The sequence below is a fragment of the Parus major genome, chromosome Z, assembly GCF_001522545.3.
Source record: "Parus major isolate Abel chromosome Z, Parus_major1.1, whole genome shotgun sequence".
Classification (NCBI taxonomy): Eukaryota; Metazoa; Chordata; class Aves; order Passeriformes; family Paridae; genus Parus; species Parus major.
Genome location: NC_031799.1, coordinates 60,597,890 through 60,623,661, shown reverse-complemented (window position 1 = coordinate 60,623,661; position 25,772 = coordinate 60,597,890). Strand labels below are relative to the sequence as shown.

Below are 25,772 nucleotides of genomic sequence, written 5' to 3'. Positions count from 1 at the left end.
ATGGAAATTCTAAGGTTGGCTTAGAACTATACATGGCTTACTTCAGAGCTCTGTGTCACTGTGTTCATTAGTTTAAATTCCCCATTAACCCTTCCCTTTCAAACAAAACTATCCCCAGACTCATTTAAGCATCAAATCTCTTAGCATGTACAGTGCTCTGCTAGGTTATGTAATTTAGAGTAATTTATAAGGAAAAGTAGGATTTAAAAAAATTATTTTGTGTGTGTGTACAAGTAAATAAATACTATGTCAGGGGATTTTGTTGTGGTTTGTTGCTTTTTTTTGGGGGGTGGGGGGTGGAGCTGGTGTTTTTCATTCCTGACTGTAGTATGCTGCATTTTTTTCTAGGGATTCAGTTTTTAGCAAATTGTGCCATTTCTTAATACTAGTTTCATGGAAAAGTTCTGGTAGCCTTTAGGACAATGTCTGGCACATAGAAAGAAAGAAAAGTAGGACTGGCAGAGACCTGTTAACTAGCAGCTTGAAAAAAATCAGTCATGTTTATTACAAGTTGAAACTTCTGTGTGTCTGAGGACACAATCAACAGAGTCCCAGGAATGAAGGTTTTACTGTCCTTTCCTTTTAGCGTTGTAAATCAACTGTGTAGCACAGACATAAGGCATTTTTAACTTTGGATGTGATAATACCTTGTTTACGTATGTGCAGCAATACTTGTCTGGTGCTTCACAAATTCAAAAAAACTTCAGCTTTCAAAAAGTGATAGCCTTTTTAAGCAACACAAGACCAGACTATGTGTGATACTAATTAGCAAAGTATTTCCAGTAAAGAGTTGCTGACATTTAAAAAAAATACCTGTGTTCTTGCTCTGTGCTCTCTCTTCCGGAAAGCTTAAATATTCATAAAACAAAGAGAATTTGAGAGTTATTTTTTCTGGGGCCCCGAGTGTATCAGCATTTCACATGGTGTTTTTCACCAATATTTTTAATTTAGAACATATTAACAAAAATATTAAGCTGTGTTTTATGTATACAGAAGGGTCACAGGAGGTAAAGAGAATTGTTACTATGAGGTAGTGTAGCATTTTGTGATTATAAAGTTAATCTGTTTAAAAAGTTTTTGTCATATAATAAGCAATGTAAATTATAATATTTTTATGTTCTTAGGGACTTCCTCAGCCATAATTTTGCCAACACAGCTGTTTGACCCAGTGACATCATGTTTTGCATATTTCTGCATTTTAATGAGTTAGTCATTTAAAAGGTTACAAAGAAACCATAACTCATAAGTAATTAAATTATTTAGCAGAAGTATAAGAAGATCTTCTGACATGGGAAGGTCACTGTGGGAAGGAAGGAGCATCAATGTACTGAATTGCACCTGTTTGTTGAAGATAGGTACAGACCAGAAGCTTTACTGTTGTCTGTTTTCTCAGGGAATTAGTAAACACATGCACATACTAAAAGCAGCTGAATTCCCTTTTATTGAGATAGAGGATTTCTGGCCACAAAACACTAAATGGAAGTTGTCTTTCAAGACTTTGGGTAACTTCTATGTTTTACAGAAAACACTTATGTGCATGATGTGTTTTTCATTTAGAATACTGAAATACAGATCTACCAAGGGATTGGCATTTAATCTTTTCCCAAGGTAGTTTAATACATATAAATTTCTGGAAATGAAAGGTAAAGTATAAGATCTTGGCATCTTGGGTTGCCTTTCTTCAAGCTAAATATTTTACAAATCAGAAAAAACCCTGAGCCCATTGAAATATCTGGATTTCAGAAAAAAGAAGGTGTTTACAAAGATTTTACACTAGTACAAAAGCAAAGGAAATAAGGTTTATTGTAGAACAAATTGTTACTTTTTTATGTTCTGTTACATAGAAAATACACAATGACTATTTGGGGGTATATTCATCATGAACTGCTAATGAGAATAATCAAGACATTCTGTGACATTTTCAGGGAGGAGGCAAAGCGTATTGAAAAATGAATTTGCAGTTGAGAACTTTTACTGTCAGCCAGTGGGATACCTGGACTTACCATAGAAACACTAAAAAAGTCCTGCAATCCAGCTTTGCATCTGTACTTATTTTGCGCATAACTTCATGATATTCTCCTAGGTTTTCTTATCGATAGATTGATTAGAGTCAATTATTATTTGTTATGCATGTGGACTTTATTAAAATCATTTTATTTTCTTTATTTATGGTTTGTTGCTTTCAGAAAGTTATATTTAAATGTAAATAACATTTTAATTTAAATCTTAGTTCTTCTTTCTTGTAACTCTGAAGCATTTGAAATTTTTTGTTAGAAAAGAGTTTAAAATAGTTTTTTAAGGCAGTAGGGGAGAGGATGAACTCCTAGAGTACAGACTTTAGTTACAGAAGGGGTTCCTATAGGATATCTTGAGGGCAAACTGGCGGGTTCGTTCTTTTGCAGGTTGTATGCACCCCAAAGCCTGGGAAGTTGTTGTGGACAGATCATTTGCAGCCCAGCCTCCATGGCAGGGGTGGATTCACTTCCATTCAGTTTGCAGTGATTTCTACAAATAGCCCAAATTTCACATGAGGGAGAGGGGGTGGGTCTAATGTTTATTAAACAATGTTAGAAGCAGTAGCTGAATGTGAATATAGTTCTTTCTGTTAATTCACAGAATTAAATTAATGCTATAGCATAGTTTCTTGTGTCTCATTTGCCACGAGAAATAATTTTCTGCTGCAAATCCTAGTGTAACTACTGCTTGTAAAGGCATGGAAGTTCGCTATAAAGAATACAGTAAACAACTGAGGATGTAAAAATCCTTTTAATTCATGGATGTTTTTATTCAGTTTTGACCTCGCGAACAAACAGCATAAAACAGGGTTGCAGATTTAACACATAGACATATTTGGGTTGCTAATTATAGAGAGATGTAAAACATTCTTTTCAAAACTTTTCAGCAGTAAACTCAAAATACAGGAACAGCTTTTCTGATAGGGTTTTGTAGCCTTGAACATTCATTTATTTAGTATAGCTGCACTTGGACCAAATTAACAAATATTAAAGTAAGACATAGTAATGGCATGTTTAATGTTTTCCAGCATAAAGATTGTGAAAAAAGATAAATACAGTTCTGTGTGCAAATAGATTTGGACGTAATGCAGTGATGAATTAGAAAGCAGTAACTGAAAGGAAATGAAGAGTTTATTGTTTCTATAGCTCAAATATCTATTAAAAGTTAGTTACACAGCAGGTGGCGGTTTGGATAAGTGTAAAGTGAATGCTTTGAAATAAATAGCAGCTGGGTGACCTGGGATGTCAGGGCTCTAGACAAGGGTGTGTGTTTGTCAATATATCCTAGATGTTTTACAGACTCCTCAGGGACCAGGAGAAGATACAATTTCACCTTTTCTGTGCCAAAACATTTTAATTATATCTTCTTCCAAGTACAGCGGTTCAGTAACCAAGGAGCTGACATTGATGCATGTGTTGATAAAGCTGCAAACATTCAAAATGAGATTAACAAAGATTTTGAGGAAAGGGTGACAGCTAATTTTGTACAGTATTCTGCATCTAATTCAGGTCAGTGTAATGATAGAATATTTTATAACTGCTATGTCATCTAGAAAGAGTTTTATGATGCTTTGTGTATTTAAAGATCTGTGTATATGAACGTACAGTTCTTTATACATCATTCAAGCAAGTTTTAACTTCTTTATTGAACATCTATTGGTTGTAGCTGTAAACAGGAATAAACTTAAGCATTTAGAAGCAATTTTACATATCCATCTGCATTAATCACACTAATAAGTTCATTTTGTCTAATTCACCTTGAAAATATTGGCTTCAGATGTGAAATGGAACCAAATCTATGACACACATTTTGTAGTGTTGCTTAATAATTGCAAAAAAATTTGATGGAAAGTTATAGTAAGTGTATTTAAATAATCAAACTGTAGTTTCTTTGTATTATGTGCGGTCTTTTGAGAACATCTCAGTGTATTTCTGCTCTGTTCTCCTCCTTGTTTGAAGGTAACTCACATTCTTCCACTTCTTTTTGTTTGTGAAATTTTCTCTTCTTTTTTATCCACTCAGTTCTCCATCTGCTTTCACTTTTGTTTGCTTGGGCCGTCTCTCATCCCAACTTGATAATGAGGAATGCAGTGTGACCCTGACCTCTATCAGCCCATGCATGACCTTCTGACTCGCCCACATAACCTTTGACCTTCTCTTTGACAGCTTGATTAATTACCCTGTGTTATGATTTATGAGTAAGTGCTATGTAAAAATAATAGACAACAGGTGGTCCTCTAAAATCTTTTTGTGGTACGTTTTCTTTTCCTGCCTAACCTGATGAGCTGTTTTAAGTTTAGAATTTAGTGGGACAAAGTGTGTTTGGCAGAAGCATGGCATTTTTATGCACTTGGACGCAGTGCTGGAATTCAGGCAGCTGAGGTATATCTGGGATGTAAAATACCACAGTGTTAGCAGGGTGCATTTGCCAAAATGTACATTGGGTGGAAACAGAAAGCAGAATCAACTGACATTTCAGGCGTTTCAGTCACAGGTCACGTCTTGAGAAAATTGCTCAAATAATGGAGGGGGCATTTTTCAAGCTGAGCTGCATCTCCAACAGCTATGTTTACTTTAACGCTTCACTAGTGACTTCTGATTGGCTGTCATGACCTCATCCTGCTGTTGCACCTACAGTGTCGCAATAGTGGCATAGATGTACCCTTCTCACAGTAAAGATGGGAAATGAACAGAGCATACTTCTTTCAGAAAGATGAATGGACACTGCTGTGTCTGTTTTTACCACAGACAGGTTTAAGAGCTGAGTGCTTTGAGTTGCATTTCCTCAAGGAATTAATTCTGGTCTTTTTGCCACCCATCCAAATAGAAAACTGAACTTGAAAATTCAGGTTGATCAAGTGTAGGAAAATTATCTCTTTCAGATCCTCACTCACAATCCAAAAATATAGTTACATAGGTCAAAAGATACTTCTCTGGCTCTGACCTCTCTTGTGCCATGTGGTATCCACCCTGATTGATTAATACGACCCATCCAATAGATCTGAACAGTTTCGTCTCATTAGTCATTTGCCAGTCAGGTGAGATTTCAAAAGATTTGGAATTTACCTCAAATACTTTGAGGCTCTTTCTTAAGCTTACCCCCTTGAGCTTCAGTAGGAGACAGAAAGTACTGCCCCATTTCTGGCTCATGTATTACAATGGAAAAAGCCCTTCTGCATTGTTTTTAGTAGTATATGTATTGTAACTGAGGTTCATAATTCTTTCCAACTCTTGACTTAGTAAGCCTGCTTTTCCCTTCATCATCACAATCCTCAACCTCCAGAAGCAGCAACCTAGAGAATGGCAGGAGTTTTAGTGTAGAATAAATCTTGCTTACCTTGAAGCATTACCACGTGAAAGGAAGAGATGTTAATTGGGTGCTTTAGTCTGAGAGAGAAACTGTAATTTTGTAGATTAGAGGCCGGGAGTTCCATTTGTCAGTGTCTGCCATAATTATAAGGTCTTATCACTGGTACACTGATGGCTGAAGATTGATGGGGATGGGGGAATAGTGTCCTTAAAGCTTAGCTTTTTACAGTGAAAAAACTTTTTAGAGAGTGGCTTCTCTTTCTGTGCACGCTGGTCACACAGGAGAAAACTATTACATTGAGAACTACTATTATCATGTTGAAAACTACTGTTATTACCTAATGTTTGCATACCACCTAATACCACAGGGGCTGGCAAGATTTAGAAACCCCCCCTGGATGATTGGTACTTAAGTAAGTCATAGGTCACTAAGTTTTAATAATGATGTAAGCTCATCATGGCTGAAATTGGTATTTTTAGTGACATTGATTTGTTTGGTATAGCTGCACTAGCATGAAATTAACAAATAGCAAAGTAATACATAATAATAACACATTTCATATTTTCCAGCATAAAGATACTGTATATGGTGAAAAAAGATTAAAACAATCCTGCCTGCAAAGAGTTGTTTCTGAGAATTTATGCCAAAGACTGTATCTTGTCTGTTCTTAAATTTTGCTAAAGGGCTTTTTTAAGATGTTAGTGGTGCTGTGTTCTGAGGTTTGCACTGACTTGCACACTTCTGAAATTCGCTGTGTTACAGCTCCACCTTTTTTTTTTTAATTTTCTGATTGCACTAAACTTTAATGGCATATCTATGCCTACATAAATTACATTTTTAAAAATTCATTGATGTTAAAAGCTATATTGTTTACACTGATGTTATTTAGAGCAGAGTATTTATTTTCTATAGAAAATGCTCAGATAAAGGCTAAATGAGAGAGGTTGTAATAGAGTATGTTTTACCAGTAATTTTGGTTTTCCGTGTTGACTTTTATCTATTACTCTCAAATCTTAGTTCTGGCACCATTGTTTTCTTCTTTAAATTTAGGATGCAGAAGTACAAGGGAAAGGGAGATACACCGTATCATGTAAGCAAAACAGTCCAAAAAGAGATTACTTTCCAAAGAGAAAGACTTTTCCCATTTTCAGAAAGGGGAAAAAAATCTTAGTTCAGATATTAATTCATGATTTTAATTTTGCTGACAGGAAAGGCCGGCTATCTGGGAAAAATTGTAAAAGAATATAAAGGGAGTCATGTTACAGTGCTTAAAATACATTTAATAAAAATCCTTTAGTTGATTTATAAAATAGTGAATTTAAAAATAGAATCATATTTCACCTGTTGATGTCTATATGAAAAATTGACATTGTGTCCTCATAAAATGGGACAAATGAGTCATGTAATTTTAAGTTACATAATCAATAACTTAGACAAATTCCACTTCTTTGATAATTTGTGTGACTGTTTTGTGATCAGGTTGAAGTGCACAGAGTTTCAAATCCCTGTAACACTTCTAGATCTGTAATAAACACATGAATTTTGCATTTTTCATGGTGTAGAAAACAAAACAAATCAATACACGGAACATCTCTAATCAAAACAAGCAGGTCAAGAAGATGAAGCGCCCTGAAACTACCAGCCTGCCAAGTACTGCAAAAACTCTAGCAGTAGCAGGCTCTAAAACTATCCTTTCATCTGAGATGTACAGTTTAAAAACGTTTCTAAGCCACATTCTTCTCCATGATGAAGTTTGGGTCTTGAAATTTTCCAAGCTGTAAAATTCATGTGCTTACAGTACAGCACTGTGCATTAATATGGCCGGGCATGATGTATATGAATATGAATAGATTTTAAAATTTGTCTTTCCATTTCTGTTTTCTTTTACCCTTTCCCTATTGTTTATTTATATTTTTATCTGCTTGTTTATATTTATCCCAGTTGATTTCATGACAGGCAGGGTAGGGGAATCATGTGACAGGAAACTGCTTATGGTGCTGCATCTAACAAGGAGACAATTTTCTCTTTGGCCTGTTGTGGCCTTTTGTGACTACATTGCTTATTCCAGAGGTAGTATCCTGAATGCCTCTATTTCACCTTGTTTAGCAGAGTGCAACTGCGCCCTTTAACTTGGTTTTTGGTGGGTGGAGAAGCTACGGCAGACACTGGAGAAGAGCACAAGGATAAGGGTTAGGAACTCCCTTCAGATGTGATTTTGATAACTAGTCGAGTGTGTCCAACTGTAGAAAATCACTGAGTGACAATCTGTCTACCTGACAGTGGCCACAATGAGCTACAAGGTTTGTGAATGGCTCTACAGATTAGAAAAAAGCAAGCCCAAATAAAGTATCTTTTGTTGGGGTGGACTTGGTTTGCTCTGGGGAGCTAGGTATTTGATCCTTGTGTCTGGACAAAGTGCAAAATGAAACACCAAGTCAAAAGCTGGAATAAAGCTGTTTCATTAGTTAATTAATTTAGATGTTTCCAAAAAGTAAGGTGTTATTAAAATTTACTTCTAAAGGATAGCTTGATTTTGACTGGGAACCCATGTTAACTTTAGGGACACATCTGTTAAATTCATGTGCTTCTCTTTTTTCCCTTCATTTGCAATTGTATCTTCCACAAATATTATGATTTTTTTGTGATTTGCCGTCATTTAAAAATCATAAAATTTGATGGGCTGATTTATTCAAGATTTATTTCTCATTCATAAATTCATATTTTTTCATCCAGCTCATTTCCTGAGGCATAAAAATGTACCTTATATGCTCAGAAGTATCCTGCAGGTCACAAATTTGCTCTGGATTTGTTGAATATGCAATATAATCCCAGTGCATTTTTACAGCAGATTAAAAGATGCACTAAAAAGTCAGGCCAACCATAAAGAGTTGACTTGTAAGCAACACCACTGAATCAGTTTTTGGTATTGATTCATTGTTACTGCTGCTATTTGCCTCTGCATAGTATGCTTATTGTCAGCTCGACAAAAGGTTTTACTGTTTTAAAATGTGGTGAATAATTTTCACATGCTTTCTTTAATGTATCTATCTTTATATATAAAATCTCTCAGTCCTTTTTATTTTAAAGGTTTTTTTCTGGCTGAGCATAAAGCTTTTTATTCATTATTATGTATAGCTCTTAAAGCAACATTTTGCTTTTAGTTCCTGTGTTGTTTTCTGCAAAAGTCATAGAAAGTGCTTATGAATAAAACAACATATTAAATTATTTTAAAGGTAAAACAGGCAACTTTTCTGGTGCTGAAGGATGTGTATGAGCATAAATACATGCACAGATACCTATTCACACATCAATATCTCTTTAATGACAGATTATTCTTAAAAATCCTTCAATAAATGATGATGTGTGAAGTTGCTGAAATAAATAAAAAAGTTCTAAAGAGCATTAAAGTAAATGCAAAGCATTTTCAAGCATTAAATTTCCCTTTTCACATTTCTTCTTGTTTGTGTGTGTGTGTGTGTGTGTGTGACTCTCTTCTAAAACAGGAAGGCTATGGAGTAATAGTTCTGAATCCCAATGAGAACTATATTGAAGTTGAGAAGACAAAAGCCCAAATACAGCTGTCTTCTGATATCTCAGATGAACCTGCAGAAAAGAGAGAAAGAAAAGATAAAATACAGAAGGAAACAAAGAAGCGACGTGACTTCTATGAAAAGTATCGAAATCCGCAAAAAGAAAAAGAAACTATGCAGATCTATATTAGAGTAAGTTTCTTTTGGTTTTGTTTGTCCATCTTTATTGATGCATATATATGTTTACTGACTATATTGGCTAATAAATACCATGCTTTGTTAAAAACAAATACATTGCTGACATGACATTCAAGAGTTTATGTAGAGTTCCTGGATATTTATTCTATTGGTATTTTTGGTCCATTATTGATTGTGATGTTTTGGAACTGTTATAAAAAATTTCTTTCTGATTTCAAAGGGAAACCTCAAATAAAACCCAGAGGAACGCACTGGTGTTATCAAGAAAGAAATTACGTAGGAAAGACTTTCTAAAAACCATTTTATAAACAGAGGTATTCATAAGAAAGACTTTGTAGTGAAGCTTAGGCGACATACTAGCTTCACATGTCATGTATGCATTTATTGTATTATATTGTATTATATTGGGGAGGCAGTAGTTACAGCCTGATACTTTTTTATCACCTGCCAAATTAATAATGTATTGTGGAAAATAACAGTGTTCATCTTGTGTGGTGGCAAATTTACCCTTGTAATGTGTTGTTTTTATATGATCAGCCATCCATTGTGTTTGAGCTAAACTTTTGAAGGCAGATAAATGGGGAAACTTGCTAATATATTAATAAATATTTAAGCTAGTATAATTTGAGAATGGTATGATGAAGAAACTCTGTCCCTTGCCCTTTTCTGACTCAGTGAACCTTTGCACTTTGTAATGCTACCAGCATGGGATCATTATAACAGTGCTACCCGAGGATTTCTAATTCTGCAGGGGGCACAAACAATATTATTTGCACGTTGGCACATTCTGCTTCATATACATACTATGCATTATACATTTCAGACTGAGTCATAGAATTTCGAAAACCCTTATTATGAAAGTTAACATTTTCATTCAACAGTAAAATACGTTAGAAACTCCACAGTGAAGGTAAAACAATAAAAATGTATGTCATTCTGGTGAGAAACAGAGAAAAATCCAGCAAGATACATGTTAGAATCATCGTAAATTTTAATATGCCACTCTTCATTTTTTTTTTAGCATAACATTTTTTTGTAGAAGAAATATAACTGTTCTGGCTAGTTAGAAGGGTTAGTAACTTGGGTACAAGATTGTCAATACCATAAATATTTACTGTCTTTTGAAAAATACCTAAGTATGGGAAACAAAGGAATGCATATATATATACATATATTAAAAATCACCAACAAGGCACCGTGTTTTCTGTTTGCAGCTTTTTTATAAGATGCTCTTCTGCCCACTAGCCAAGCCCTCCTTCTTAAGAGGGGCAACCAGTCCTAACTTAAGGTCCATGAGAATCCAGTAGACAGTGCTGCTGTATTGTCTTAAAAGAAGTCTAGTCAGCATGCAGGTTCAGTGTTCCCTTGTTGAAAGTGAACCTTTTTTTCATAACCTTTTTAGCAATTCTACCTTCTCATGACTCTTGCCTGATGAGGCATGAAATTTGGTTTCAGGAGGCTTGACCCCCGAAATATAAAATATTGTTCCATCCCATTTTCTTTTCCGCTAAGCTTCATGCTTTAAATATGACTGTTGATGTTTGCTTTATTTTATTTTCTCCAAATCAAGGAAAGAAGTAGTATATATTTTAGTGAAAGTGTGGTTGGTGGTCTCCTTCCTCAGGGCAGTTAATTGAAATTTTCTGATGGGCATGGTGTTTTATTCTGAAATTATTATTTTGTTGGGTTTTTTTTCTCAGTAGGCTCCAGTACAGATAATTTTTTGAAACAGAAAGAAAAACATAACTGCTTTAGCATATTGCAGGACAAATCAATGCAATTTCCTTGCTTATCAATTTCTGAAAAAAACCTGGACCATCAGTAGGTTCCATTTACTCTGAACTGCTAAGTCTGTATGTGGTTGCAAGAGGTGCAATGCCATATTTGCAATTTTCTTGCCTCCCATGCTTGAGTCCATAAGATTGCTCTCTGCCTGCACCCAGGGTCTTGCTTCCGCAGGCTGCTGGTTTGGGGTGATCTCAAAGGGCAATTCAGATACAATCTTACTGTATGGTATAGCATACATTTGACTCACTAGGCCCTTAAAATAAAACATGCTGTCACTCAGAGAGATATTTAAAGATGGTATATGATTTGTAATGATCTCATCAAAGAGTTTTGAAAAACCTAAGCAGGCCTTATGTCAGCTTTGCCAAGCAGGAAAAAGTATGGATAGACTAGAAGAAAAATTTCCTCACAGGAAGGCTCACACTGAAGGAAAAATATGATTGCATCAAATACGCTGGAGAAATTGTTTCAGACTGTTAAGCAGCAGAAATAAATATACTCAGTTCTGTTTTCATAGGGTTGTGGAGATCTGTTGTGATCTAATGAAGAAATGCCATTTGAACAAATTAAAGCTGTCTGGTTGCTGCTCCCACTTGTGCAGCTAAATTTTCCAAGAGCTGGAGAATTAGAACTCTTCCTTGGTAATTGTGTTTAAGCATTTTCTTAATTTTCATAGTAAAAACAATATCTGGGGTATTCAAGAATATGTAAAAGCTGCATCTTGAAATATCAAACTGCACTGTATTTTTGTACAAAATGAGTATAAATAAAAACGACTATGGCAGCATGTAGTGTGTTAAGCGTAGTGCTCTTGAAAGATCAAAGTACTTACTGTTTCATGCTGGAAGTTTTCTTAACTATGAAATAATGTACTTTCTGGCATACATTATGGCTTGTTAAAGGAACTGATTTGGTCTGGGTAATAAACATCATGTCAAACATTATGGCAGGAAAACCTGCTTAATATGTTTTGTAATAAGACAGATTTTTTTGTTCTTGAAAACATCTGCCAACTGAATTCACAAGTGAAGACAGAAAATGTCATCAATTCGGTAACATTCTTGTAAATTTTATTTCAATTTTAGCAATGCAAACCAGGAAAAAAACTTTTTGTTAATCAGCATTGACTATAATACTTTTATGGAATGATTAAACACAAGCACTTTACTTTTATATAATGTGCTAATGAATGCATATGAATTTTAATACTCTTACTGTTCAGATTTTAACAAGCATATTGACAGGTCATTTTAAAAGCATCTGGTTTTTAATGTGTTGAAAGGAGGATTGAGTAAAATAGCTAAATATGTACATATATCCTTTTAAAAAACATATTTCTATCCTTAGGTATAAATATTACCATTTTTTCTTAGACCACCAGAGGCTGCTCTGGGCTAATGCTAATGGGCTAATGCTTTACCCCCAGAAACTTACTACCCTAGCCAGCTGAAGTAAACTGAGAATTTGTTGCTCTCTGACCTTTTTCTATGGAAACAGATCATACATGCTTACATGTGGCGTGATCATTCCTTCCATTCTCAGCCATCTCCCATTCACTACAGATTTTCACACTGACAGTGTCTTTTCTATATTAGAAGATGCTTAAAAATGTAAATTATTCTTTTCCCCCTTCTAAACTGCATTCACCACTTAAACAAGTATACTGAGTGGATTCTTAAATGTTATAAAATAAAAAGTATAAATTCTGTAATATTATAGTAATTTGCAATAATGTTGTTACCCCAACAGTTGAAGAATATCAAAGAGGCAACCAAGGAAGAAGAAGGAAGAATTACTTTTATCAGACGAACTAATGGGGTCAGGTTTTGTGGACAAAAGGGATAAGCCTTTCCAAAGCCTGTATGCTAGGAATTTTGTCCTTTTTTTCCCCCACTGAGCTTATCTGCTTGAATAATTCTTATTGTAAATATAATTTTTACTATAGCAAAATATATAAGTAACAGTATAGTTTTATTAACAGCATATTATTTAAATTAATTTTGGATGTTACATACTTTTCATAAATAATTTTTGTATCTTCTGTGAGAGATTAAGTAGGAAAAGATCGTGTACAACCAGTTAATCTGTTTTACTAAAAATGGATACATCTGGATAATTTTTGTCACTATTTAGGAAAAATTGGTAAAAGGCAGTTGTTTTAATTCACGGTTAAGTAAGCAATGACTGCTGGCAGACAGGAAATCCTGGCAAGCGTGCAAGCACAGTTGTGCCATTTCTGCTCATTGTTCAGTGTGGCTGACACAAAGCGTAGCCTAACTGAAGGTCACGGCAGAGTGTCCGCTTGTGTGGGATGACCTTTCAGAGCCATGGATTTCTTTCACACTGCAGATTGAGCCATTTCCTGACATAGCTGCAGTCCCATCAGCTGCCAGTTTCACCCTGTGGCCATCTCTGGGCCAGTGACTTACCCTCTGACTTGGCAAAGTGCATGCCTGCTCTTGTCCAGAGCCTGTGTGACTACATTAGCCTGCTGATGAGACAAAGCTAATAAGCCTTTTATTCCACCAGAGGAGAGAAAATGACAAGCTCTAGGCAAATAGCTCCTGAGAGGTAAGGGACATGTTCAGCACAAAGAATGTGGCAAATGTGGGCATCAGGATTTCAGCCTCTAAAGTCTCATGCTGATGTTTAGTTTACCCTTTTACAACAAACAATGCCTGTTTTGTTTCCCCTTTTACAACTGCCAGCGTTACTTTATATATACCTCTGAAATACCACATAGTTTTACTCTGCCCACTTTTAAAGCCTGTTATTTCCTTATGTTCTTAAGAAATCTCCCTCACTTGTAAGCAACAGAAAAATTATGCTGATAGTAAAAAGCTCATGAGAACTGCCTAGAAACTACCATGGCATTGTTCTTGCCCCATGTACTGCTGGGCACTGGAAATTTGGATTTGAGAAGGCACTGCAGTTCAAGTGGTGAAGATAAATGTGTAGTGACATTCTGAGTGCTCCAAGAACACCTGGAGAGATCTGGTCCTGCAAAACCTGGGCCATCAGAGACCTGCACCACCAGGGCCAGCAACTGGAAGCCAAACATCTACCATGACACTTAGCACCTGCAGTTAGGCTACCACATCATTCCTAAAAGGTCAGATAAGCTTTAAGTTCTTCGAGTAGTTTCTGTAAATCAAGAAGAATATGTATATGTCCTGTTTCATTGTATACATACTGCAGTGAACAAGCATCTTATATTAAATAGCTAAACTATGGAGAATTTAAACTAGTGTTCAATAATTTATGCAGAGGCTATTTAGATTGAGCAGCTAATTTAGGTATTTCTAAAAATTCTGAGATTATAAAGAATTCTTGTAGTAAGTTTTGCATCTACTAATCCTGGAAAGCTCTATTCAGCTAATCACTGAAGGGGAATTCTGTATCTCTTCAAGAGCACCACTGGCTCTTCTCTCTGCTATTCCCTCCCTTTGTTCTGCATTTCACAAGTATGGTTTAATCAAAGAAAAGGCGTAAGTCAGGACCATCTAGCTTTGGTGTCTTTCAGACATTCATTACATGATGCTGGTACAGTGTCCATTGTTAGTGTCCAGTTCCTAAAATGTGAGGCAAGTCATGTAAGTTTCCAAAAGAAAGAACCAGCTTGCATCTCTCCTCCCACCAGGAGCTGTATGGTGCTCCCATGGTGCTAAAAAAGATTCTCACTCACAATTCAGAAAACTTCTCCTTCCTTTCAGATGGTATTCAGGCTTATAAATGTGGCCAGTTTGTGGGGTAATGCTGAAGAAAACTGGCTCAGCAGAATGAAGATGTACTTGTGGAAGGCAAAAGTGAATAAAAGCATTCAGACATCTTGAACTCTGATATTGCCTGCTTTTGATTGTAGAGTGACTGCAGTGAAGGACTGCAAAGACCTTCTAGGTCTTCTGGGCTGGTGAAGATTGTGCTTTGCTGGTATCCTTTATCATTTATCTAACAGAACTAAAGGATTTTAGCTAATGTGCAAGAACAAGGATAATATTCTCTAACCTTCCACACACAGTTGCATTTTTTGCTACTAGATTTCAGTGTTTGAGAAAATTAGCAGAAAGAATTTAGCAGGAGCTTAAGTGACAACATACACATTTTTGAAAACTTGAAAATTCTTCATGTTTTTTTTCTTGGGGACCAGTCAACTGTAATTCACTTGATATAGTGAGAGATGATAAAAATTAACTTCTGAGATACATATTTGTAGCTCTCTTAGGCTGAATGGCATTATTGCAAAATAACCCTTTTCTATGGAGAAATTAGCTGTTTCTACCACCCCATCTAACCTCTCCAGAAATATTTATGTGTTTTGGAGAGGAGGATATGACGGCTATACTGCAGTGCATGGAGGTCAGAAAAAACATTTGTGGAGTCTAGGAACTGAATGTCAGCAAACAGGGAACGGGGGTACGGGATGCACAGTAAGTTCAAGGATGTTTTCACCTCATCTGCTACAGAAAACAAAGTGTAAATTCAGGAAAAAAAATATGAAGGGGAAAAAAGATCTAGCTTTTGGGATTAAGATAAATCTGATGGTTCCTGTGTAGGCTGCTTGGCTGCCTGCAGCAGTGACAGCTGCCAAAGGGTCTAGAAATAGTAGGGGAAACAGAGGCGTGGAACAATGTGGAATAAGCTGCCCAGGAAGAAATGTTGGTTCTACCTTGCAATTCATAGGTGGCTGAAGTTTGAAAAATTAAGTATTACAGCAATTAATTAATTTACTTTTTAAATCCTTACAAGTTAAGGATTTTACTAACCAAAATCTTGGCTTTTTGTGAATTTATATACTGTGTGATGTTATTTTGAATTATTTGCATCATATTTACAAGAGCAAGGTTGATCTTTTTAATCAGCTTGTTGCCATCACTCTGCAGGCAAAGAAATATGCCTTGTTCTGAGTTTTTAGAAATGTCCTCTTGTTCTTGCTATGCCTTAGAGAACTCCATATCAGATCAGCACTCCTGAAAAATCAGTTTTTACCAACTTCAGAGCTGTTAACTTCATTTCCAGAGTGTTCAGGCAGAGGTCATTCCTAAAGAAGCCTCTTTTACAATTATCTCCAGCCATGAACTCATCTAAATTTTGAGAAATCTTCCCATTCCTCTCAGCTGAATCCTTGTTTTATCTCTATTTCTCTGGATAAAAATGGATTCAAAAATGCTTTTGTCTTTTGTGGTCAGTGGTGTTGGTAGCAGCTTTTCTCTCCTCAATGGGCTGCACGCTGTTCAGACACATTGTTCTACACTTTTGTTGTTTAACAGTGGATTCTCATTCTCTCTCTCTGTCTTTTTTGATCAGTGCTTGGCAAGAATGAATTTGTCAATACCCAGTAAGGTATATTTTTAATATTTTCAAGTAAAACTCAAATTCTTGTTTGTTTTCCCAATAGATGGCACTGCTTGGAGAGAAACTACTAAGTGAGATTGATGTGCATTTGGAATTACTAAGAATTGTGTGTGTTGAGGAGACGGAAGATTTTCTGGGCTCTTAAGCAGCAGTTTGAGATCTTCTTGTCTGGTACTTCTAGCAAAAGCATGAAGTGAGAAAAGTATCATGCAAGTACATGTGCAAGTGTATGCACACAGGACTACCTACACCAAAGCACACAAAAACTACTCTGCCTCCTTTAAACTGCATAACGTGGCCTCTGACTTAATGCAGACTATGACAGGCGTAGGATACATGAGACTGGAAAGTTTTCTTTTTCCCAAAAGCAAAGGTTTAATCAGTGTATCCAGCTATATAATACAGCAGGGAATTGAAAATGTGTTTAGTTCAGGCAATACAGCTGGTACTTCGTAAGCGTCTGCAGTATGTTCTTTTGGACTGGTGTTTCCTTCCAGATTGTTTCTTCATTCCTATCTCCTATCTTTTCAACTTGCTGTGTAACTGAATAATCTGATTTCATGGATCTTGCCAGTTCAGCCTATGTCCTATAAACGTGGACAATTACCAATTAACTGTGGTAAGTGTCACAACCACTCTGTTCTTAACCTGGGAAAAGAAAAGCTTTAATTATATGTAGATATTAAGATGACAGATGTTTTTTTCTTTGGGATCTGGTTTGCTGAGGATTTATTTTGAAGTTATCAAATAAACTAATGAAGAAATTTACTTCCTATGTAATTCCAAAAGATTTTTAGTTGTGGCCTTAGGCTTTGATACTAACTGCTCTCACACATTCAACTTTGTAGGACCCCTCCCTATTTCTCTAGCTACTCCACTTTTTGTGTGTGAAAAGTGAACAGACATTTGATGACAGGATTTTGTTATTTATCTTGTGTCCCTTGCACTGGTTGCCAAAAAAAAGATAGGCTTACATTTAATGACTGTTGATTATCTTTAAATCCATTACCAGTGAGCACTGTGTGTGAAGTTCTCCTCAGTGAATTACATCAAGCTTCAGATGCTGCATGCAGGCTCTGACTGTATTGCCTTAAGTGAGCAAATGAGTTATGGCTGTGATAGATCTTAAAATAACAGCATTTGATTTGATTTAAGACCACTTGTCTTAAATACCTTTCTTCTGCTGTTTGCTGTTAGTTCATTATATTCTTTCACTGTTTCCTCTCCCTTTCTGTTTTGAGCTGCTCTAGCTGACTTATGGAGTTTGTCTGATGCGTAGATATTTCTCTAATGGGTGCCAAACTGTGCCATCACTGGAGCAGAATTTGAGGTACTATTGTTATTCTGTTATGGTGGTGGTAAACAACTGTGACATAATTTTCTAACAACACCACGAATAAAGCTGTTTCTACCCGAAGATAAAGTGACTAGGCAGAGTTCAGCTTTGCTAGACTTAATGGAAAAAGATGACCACTGCCTCACTTGTACTGTGGGTCAACAGAGCATACAAAAGTTGGAAAGGTTGTATTATGGCACAAAAGTAACATAAATTATTTCATGTCCAAAATGCTGTAGTCATCTTTGGGACTTCTCTGGATTGTGTGCAAAGTCACTCTCCCTCAAATGCCTTTGAATCAAGGTTTCAGGAGCTTTCACAATGTATGTTTCTACACTTCTGCAACACTAGAATTACAGACCTCCCACTTTCTCGCTTTTGTTGGAAAGTACGAGGTACGGCAGTTGTGACCAGTCCTGGCTGAAAGTGCTTTGAGCATAGTGTTGGACTAGGTGACCCTCAGAGGTTCTCTCCAGCTGATGTAGTTCAATCATTTGACATTACAAAGTTTCATCTCAGCCCTCAAAGTATTTGATCTATGAGTAGACTTTGTGGACATTGTGAAGAGAGGCAAATTTCACTATCAGAACATTTAGTACTACTGAGGTTGTGGTTCATTTGGTTGAAATCACATTCATATGATTGTGGTTGGCTATCCACAATAGGAGACATAGGTGATTTAGAGTAGGAAGCTTACCTAGCTATCAGCATGGTTAAAACAATGTGATCTTGCACAAGTACTGCTACAGAAATGCATCTTGAAAGATATAAACCACTACAGACAGGCACTGATGTTTCTTGGCATCTTGAACACTAGGGTGTGGAGCAAATATTCATGATTTCTTCAGAGATCAAGAATTTCCCCAAGACAGATCATTATCTTGATTTTGCTAAAGGACATTCAACTTCAGCAGTAGGAGGTTTTTGCAGATGTTGTCCAGATGTTATTAGTATGACCATTCTGGAATAATGGGAAGGATACAAGTACTGCCCACATCCTTCCTACTTCCTCTCCTTTTTTATATCTTCATCAGGATTTTTTCTACATTGTTACTTTGAGTCCACAAGATTTCACTTTAAACTGCAAAGCAGTTCTTGAGTTTCAGAAAGAGTAAAAACACCCTGTGACATGTAAATTGATAATTTACAAGTGTGTGTTTAGAAGTGGATAGACATGACAGAATTAAAAAGGCTGTTCTTTATTACAGTATTAGCAAAGAGTGGTTTAATTAACCCTGTACGCAACTCCTTCATAGAAGACTTTGTCTAGACTGCTATTTTAAAGGCCCAAAGCTTAGCAGCAGGCCAGTGCATTACCTACAGGCTGCCTTGCACAGCAACCCTGTCTCTCTTCATCTCTTACACCTGTGTCCATGTTCATGAAGAGTTACAAATTACTTAAGAAAATTTTTTCGAGATTTGTGTGAATGCTGCCACCTCCAAACAAGTCCGTGCTGCTTGTGTATTTGGTCATTGTACTAGGATACACTGAATGTGATCACAGTATGCAGGATTTCCTAGATGCCTGACAGCTGTGAGTTCTTATCACTCATTTTCATCTTACTTAACAAGATTTAAGGTTTAGAGTATGTTAGTAAAGAAAGATTTGCTCTGATAGAGCTAGCAACAAAAATAAAAAAATACGTTAAACATGGATTATTAAACAGTGCTCTGCTGCTCATTGTAAGAGGTGTCAGAACTCTTCCAGAATCTCAGTTAGACTGCAAGACCTGATTAGCTCCTAGAAGGAAACCAGCACTAGAGAGAAGTTACCCAGAGAGTTCTTGAGGTTACAGCTTTTCTGTTAATACCATTAAAGACAGATCCTGCAGTTGCCCAGATCCATTCTTTTGCACAGTGTCTTTCTTCTCCAGTGCAGTCTGTCCTGCTTCTCTTTTCCTGTTTATCCAGGGAACTTTTGTTAGGATTGTTGTCTGTTTTCATCCTGATGTAATGGTTTTTAGAAAACTCAAACTTGAGATGATAAATGTCAGAGGAAATAATATGGACATGTGCATCGACATACAGAGAGGAATTCAAAAAAAGGAACTAAAAGAACAGATTTTTTTTTTTATTAAATCTCACTAAGATCCATATCTCCAAAACTAAGTAAGGGTTTGAATGGGGGAAGACTGCAGGTATTCAATCCACTTAATCTTTGTCTTAAAATACATCAAACAAATGGTGTTTTCTAATAATGGATTAACACGGCATCAAGGATCATTTATAACAGTAACAAAAGTGGCATCCATGTGATTTTTTTGAGGGCTTATTTTTCTTATCCCACACAGCAGCATAGACGTAGATTACATATTTTATATAAGATACATATTCTCAGGATTTTCAGTTATCTCTGGAATTTCTGTTCTTTTATTGTTCAGGCTATAATCTCAATAAGACCCCCAATGTTTGGCCTATGTTGCATGAGTTACAAGATTGCTCCCAATTTTCCAGTTAGGTCATCCAAAAAAATTAAGATATGATAGAGGGTCAGTGGAAAAAATTCATATCAAAACAACTGTTCACTATGTCATTATGACAACCTGCTGTAACAAATGTGCTTCTGTTTTAATTTATGACAATTAATTGCTAAAAGTAATTTAATCTGACAGTGGCAAGGTGTTGAAAGACTCCTGAAGATGTCATAAAAGTGACCTTTCTGCCCATGTGCAATCAAAAGCCATTTTTAACAAGGAGGCTCAAAAACAGTACAACTTCTTTTGTACTTTGTTAATTAGTTATTGATTTGAAACAATGCTCTGCCAAATATTGTCAGATTAGCTAGACGCCAGGAAGGTCACAGTGTGAGAGTCTAGTCCTGATAATCTTATGGTATATAAGAATTCTTTTTTTACTTTGAACCTTTTGTTCTGATATCCTGAGAATTATATTTCCTGGCTTTAGCAGCTGTGCTAATTTAAAATACAGCCAAGCTGTCTGTTATGTAACTGGATGTTTTGAGTTGTTAAAAAAAAGTGCGATGTGTTAGAAGAAAATTGCTGTTGATCTGATATCTAATGATCTTCGACAGCAGCGATGCACCACTGCTGCAATGCAAACGGCCTTGCTAATCTGTGTGGAAAAGAGCCTGTTTTAATGAAATAATCAACACAAGGGAATCACAGAGTTTAAGACAGAGGTACACCAGGCAAGTTCTGAGGTTGTGTAGCAATTCATTGGGATGAAAGATCATTTCTTAGGGTGCATTATTGTGAAACAAAAATAACGGACGTTATGCATCTGCATTCAGGAAAATGGGGAAGCAGAATTCAGGTTTAAAAAGCTAAACATTGAACTTTTCAGCTTATTGAAATGAGAAGCAACAGTAGATTCAAATCTGAATTTCAGATTGTGTTTGTCTTTAGATAATTACTTTATAAGCTAATGACAATTACTTCAAATACAATTAACTGTAGTCCTCTACATATTAAGGCACTTCAGGAAATCTTTGTAACTGTGCATTGAGTAAGTAATATATCAGTTTACTTAAAACACTGAGCACTTTGCAGTCTTTATTAAGAGAAATCAAATAGCTTTGAGCTTGTTAGATCTTTCCTTCACTTAAATAACTGCTCTTGAGATGGAGAAGTTGAGAACAGTACAGAGCAAAATCATTCTATTATGTTTAATTCTCACAAAAGTTATAAACTCTGTAACGCAGACTTGAGGTTTATTCTGAAACCATAGCTGTTAATGAAAATGCTAAGTTGTTATCTTACTTAAATGTGTTGAAGTTTGTGTAGATTCGTTGTTTCCTGTGGTGGGGAAAGATGCATTTTCCTTGGCAAAAATGGTATTTTTCTTGCAATAGCATGGTTAAAAAAAAAAGTCTGTTTCTCATTACAACATATAAACAGATTGAAAGAATCTGAGAATAAAATAGGCTTTAAAGTACTATAGGAAATAGAAAAATAACACTTCTGCATGACTTCCATTAAGAGTTTTTGAATGTTTCAGATGCATTCATTTCCAAAGGAATTGCTTTTAGTATTGAGAAAAATATGTGTTATCATTTAAATGACTGGCATGATCTCTCTGTGTCTTGTGAAGATAGTTCCTTTTATAAAAGTATTGTATTCATTTTTATTTACTTGCTCTCACAATTGATCTGTTAATTGCCAGAAACATGGCTGCTAAGGAGGCTATATCTGAAGATACAATCTGATGGTTTGTTTAAGAAATGCTTTTTTGTTCCCATAATTTGATCATACAAAAGGTAGTGTTTGAATGGGGCTTACGTTACAGTCAGAAATATGTTGTGGGCAGAATCTCAATCCCTGAGATTGAGTAATTCGGAAAGAAAAAAAAATACAAGGAGACATAAAAGAGACGTAAAATGTAGGTATCCATAAGAGTACTGAAATGCAGCTGCCTCAGTCTTTGAATACTTTTACCGATGGGAATATCTTTGGCCATGCTGCTGTAGATGTTACTTAAATTAGAATGTGTAAGTCCACCTACAGAGATTGGCATATAATGCTTAAATCATGGCGTGGGGATTTTCTTGTGAACTGCACAGGTATTTATCCATAGACATGGTATGACTGTGCAGATAGGACTAAACTGAGGAATTGTTATTACGTCTTCAGTCTGAAGAGTTTCTCCATGCAGGATTTCAAAGCTGTTTGCCAGAACATGCTACTTCAAAATCAGCCTCCTTTTGCCTGGAACCCTCCAAATTATATGGAAAAGGGAAAACAAACACAAAAATCGCAAAATCTGTCAGAGACCTAAAAGGAAAAGCACTTACTTTTTTTCTTAAGTAAAACCTTCTCTGATTAATTACCCTTCCTCCGATTTATTTTCTTCTGCAACTTTTTCATCTCAGTGTGTTAGTAATGTTCTTGTGCCCAGACTGAAAAAAGACAGATATCATATTTGTGTTTGCTTACATTCTTCTCATAATAATTAACTTATTGGTGAAAATCATAATGAAAAGTCATAGTTTTAAAAATTAAAACTTTTAATTTTTGAGTAACTGTTTGCCTGGTTTTTTTCTTGGTTTTGGTCTCCTTTCCTGCACTTCACTAGAAAACAGTTGGGTGGTGATGGCAAGACATGCCAGACTCCAACAGAAGTAATAATGGGGAAATCTAGACTTGAACAACATCCTGGTAAAATTGTCTTACCCTGGCTGACAAGCAAATGCTTTAACCAGGACAATATAATAATATTTGAGACTTAATTAATTTAGCCTGAAATTAGGGATTTACTTTATAAGCAGCAAACCCTTTCAGGTTACACGTCACTTGAATTTCCAAATAAAAAGTTGAAGAAGTAACAAGAACATTTGAATAGGGCAGCAGGAGGTATTTGCCATGCAGAGACCCTCAGTCAGTGCAGAGTGAAGGACATGGCTAACATTTGCTACTTTCTTTATTTTTACAGAGATCCATCTCCAAACTCACCCTGCTTAATTCTCAGTTCCAATGCAAATCTGAGAAACGCTATCATGCATTTCTATGCTAACACCAGCCTTCTAAAAATGCTTATATATATCATACAATATCTACATGCTTCTGAGATGGTGGTGCTCTGAAGGCCTCCTGTGAAGGCCCGCATTTGCCAAAAAGGAAGTATAGCATTACATCAGTGATATAATAATGCATCTGAGACCACTGGCATCTCTCTGAGGAATAGTCGTGGGCACTGACAGTGTCTCTTTGTGGTTTCAGGGCACTGTTGAGCAGGTTTCAGACCTGTTGTAATATTTTAAGTAAGGGCATGGAGGTAGGGCCTGTGGTCAAGAGAGTGGAAAGTGTTTTGGTTTCCAGCTTGTTCCTGAGCAGGCAGAGGTGGTTGGAGCACTTTGGAATCAGCAGATGAAAAGGGTTTGGGTTTTTTTAATCCAGAAATAGCTCTAGGGTTTTGGTTAGGAATTGTAGTGATAGAGGGCTCAGCTGGAAAAATGCTCTTCTGTCTTGGAGTTGCTTTTTTTTTTTCTCTTGTATGCCATAAAGTCAGAGTCTAAAGGTGGAAAGTAACTCCCTCCTGCTGCCCTAGCATGTTAGGATTCAAGCTTGCTCTGTTGCCATATATATATACATATATATATAGCATAAGCCTGAATTTTATTTCCTGACCACACTCACCAGGGAAAGCCCAGCTTGCATTTGAAGTGGGGAAAGTGGGACAGGATCTGAAGTCATCTTCAGTGGTAATTGTGGTGGGAGCTGGGGAGAGCAGGAGCCCCAGGGAGGAGCCCAAACACAAAGCATAAAAACCATGCCTAGACGTCAGTCTTGCATTAGTTAATATTTGTAAATTTAAGCCTAATCTCAGGAGTTATACCATAGCAAGATGCTGGTCTCACCACTTCCTCCCAAACCAGCTCTTCATACTCTCTGCACTGGTGGAGGAAATCTAAATTTTTTATCAGTCCACCAAATGCATTTTTTATTTACATCTTTTATTTGGCTGTTTGATATGCCAGATATTTCATGTTTCCTGGAGTACTTCTTGATTTAGCAGGACTGTTGAGATTGCATGCTTTACTGATAAATTTTTGGCAGTTTTGGTAGTGGGACTACCTTCAACTTAGTAACATTTAACTGCAATATGTAAGACTTCTGGTCTTCCTTTGTGCTGCTGACTCTATGCACACAGCATTACTGGGGCTGCATAAGCAATATTAGGAGCACTTCCATTACCAGTCCAATTCACAAATAAAATAGGCAGAAGATATTGAAACAGAAATACCTCAAATAGATTTGGGAATAAACCGAGATCTGTAATACAAAAAAAAAACCCACAACAACCTCAAGTCATTTTGCCATATTGCTTTCTGGAGGCATGTGCCAGATAGCAGCCTTGCCTATGCTATTTACATCCCGCAACTCCGCAGGTGACCAGACTTAGCTATTGTGATAACTGGTCTCTCCTGTCTCAAAACTGGTGGCTGCCTACTGCCAGAGTATGTATCTTGCCTCCACCTCAGAACGTGGCCTTAAAAAAATATTATCATCATTTTTTATTTCACTCCTTCCTGCAAGTGCAAGAGTCTGGTACTTTTACATCCAAAGACTCAGTGTTTAATCCCTGCTAAGGTAATATTTAAGGAATTTCTGAATACAGATGCTGAATAAAATAATGTCTCTCATGCATTTACATGTTTTTAGTGTTGAACCAGTGCACATTCAATGCTCTGTGTTTCCATAGCACTACACCAGAAATTGGTGACCATGAACCCACTCTGCACAGCTGATCAAATCCTGCTGAGTTTTGTGGTTCTAATATGGCAAAGTATGCAAATAAAATCCATACAGAGCCCATAAAAGGAGGAAAGAAATGTCTTCTATTCAGACTTTCAAGGCCAGAGCATGAGCTGTCTATGATTTCATCTCTTCTCCTCTTGTTTTCTCTCAAGTTGTCTCTTTCTCACTCAGGACACAGCAATTAAAATAACTTGCTCGACTCACTGCGCAGTCTTCATCATCCTTGCTTTCCTGTGCTCTTTACATGGTCTGCTAAACTGAATTTCAGATACATGTTGTCAGATTTAAGATTTGGTATAAATTTGTCTCCACTGTCACTTTTCCTCTAGTGTTACCTCCCCCACTAACAACTGCTTTGCTGCTGAGATAGTCTTGGTGTTTGTTTCTGTAGAATCCTTTTGTCTGGTTTCACACAGTTGCAATTGCCTCTGTACAGAAGATACTGCTATGGCATGGCTGTTTTATTTATTATTATTTATTTTTATGCTTCCTGAAAGCCCAGTTATTTAGGAGTTGTTTAAGAGCCAACCCATCTTTATGTATGTAGTATACAGGTTAGTGTTATCTGTGTCATTAAGTGAAGCAGAAATGCAATTCCTACTGTTAATAAAAGGTCCTGCTGTCTCCTGGGATCTCCTCTCGTACTGGAGTAGGGAACCTTTCCCAAATAACTGTGCAAGAATTCTGTCAACTCTGTGATTGAAAAGATAAAAAAGATTTTCAGGTACATGGGATACTTTCTAATACACTGGAATATCTCAGTTAAAGTCAAAATCTCATTAAATATTCTAAGACACTTTCAAGTCATGTCTTTACATACTCATGCTGCAGAAATACATTAACACAAAATGCTTTCTTCCACTTCCTTTCCTGTTTTCAGTTTATATTCTCTCCTTACTTTAATTCTCATCTGTGGTTGTAAAGCCATAGCTACTGTCTTTGTTGTGAGGAGAAGATCATATACTGGCTGGTTTATTTGCTTCTGTTTTGGCTGTCTTGCCCCCAAAGCTATCCTGGTTCTCAGCCAGG

At 36.4% G+C, this 25,772-nt stretch overlaps 1 protein-coding gene across 7 annotated transcripts in view; it reads left to right on the top strand.

The window, feature by feature from the left end:
• FAM172A (family with sequence similarity 172 member A) overlaps positions 1-25,772 on the top strand; it is a 259,299-nt gene that overhangs the window by 122,362 nt on the left and 111,165 nt on the right. For 6 of the 7 annotated variants that reach the window (XM_015652648.1, XM_015652647.2, XM_015652650.1 and 3 more), the window contains one exon: positions 8,829-9,047. The exons of the other annotated variant lie outside the window; for it this stretch is intronic. In XM_015652648.1, coding sequence (XP_015508134.1) covers positions 8,829-9,047 — 219 coding nt within the window. The remainder of the gene's footprint in view (positions 1-8,828; positions 9,048-25,772) is intronic. 7 annotated transcript variants of the gene reach the window in all.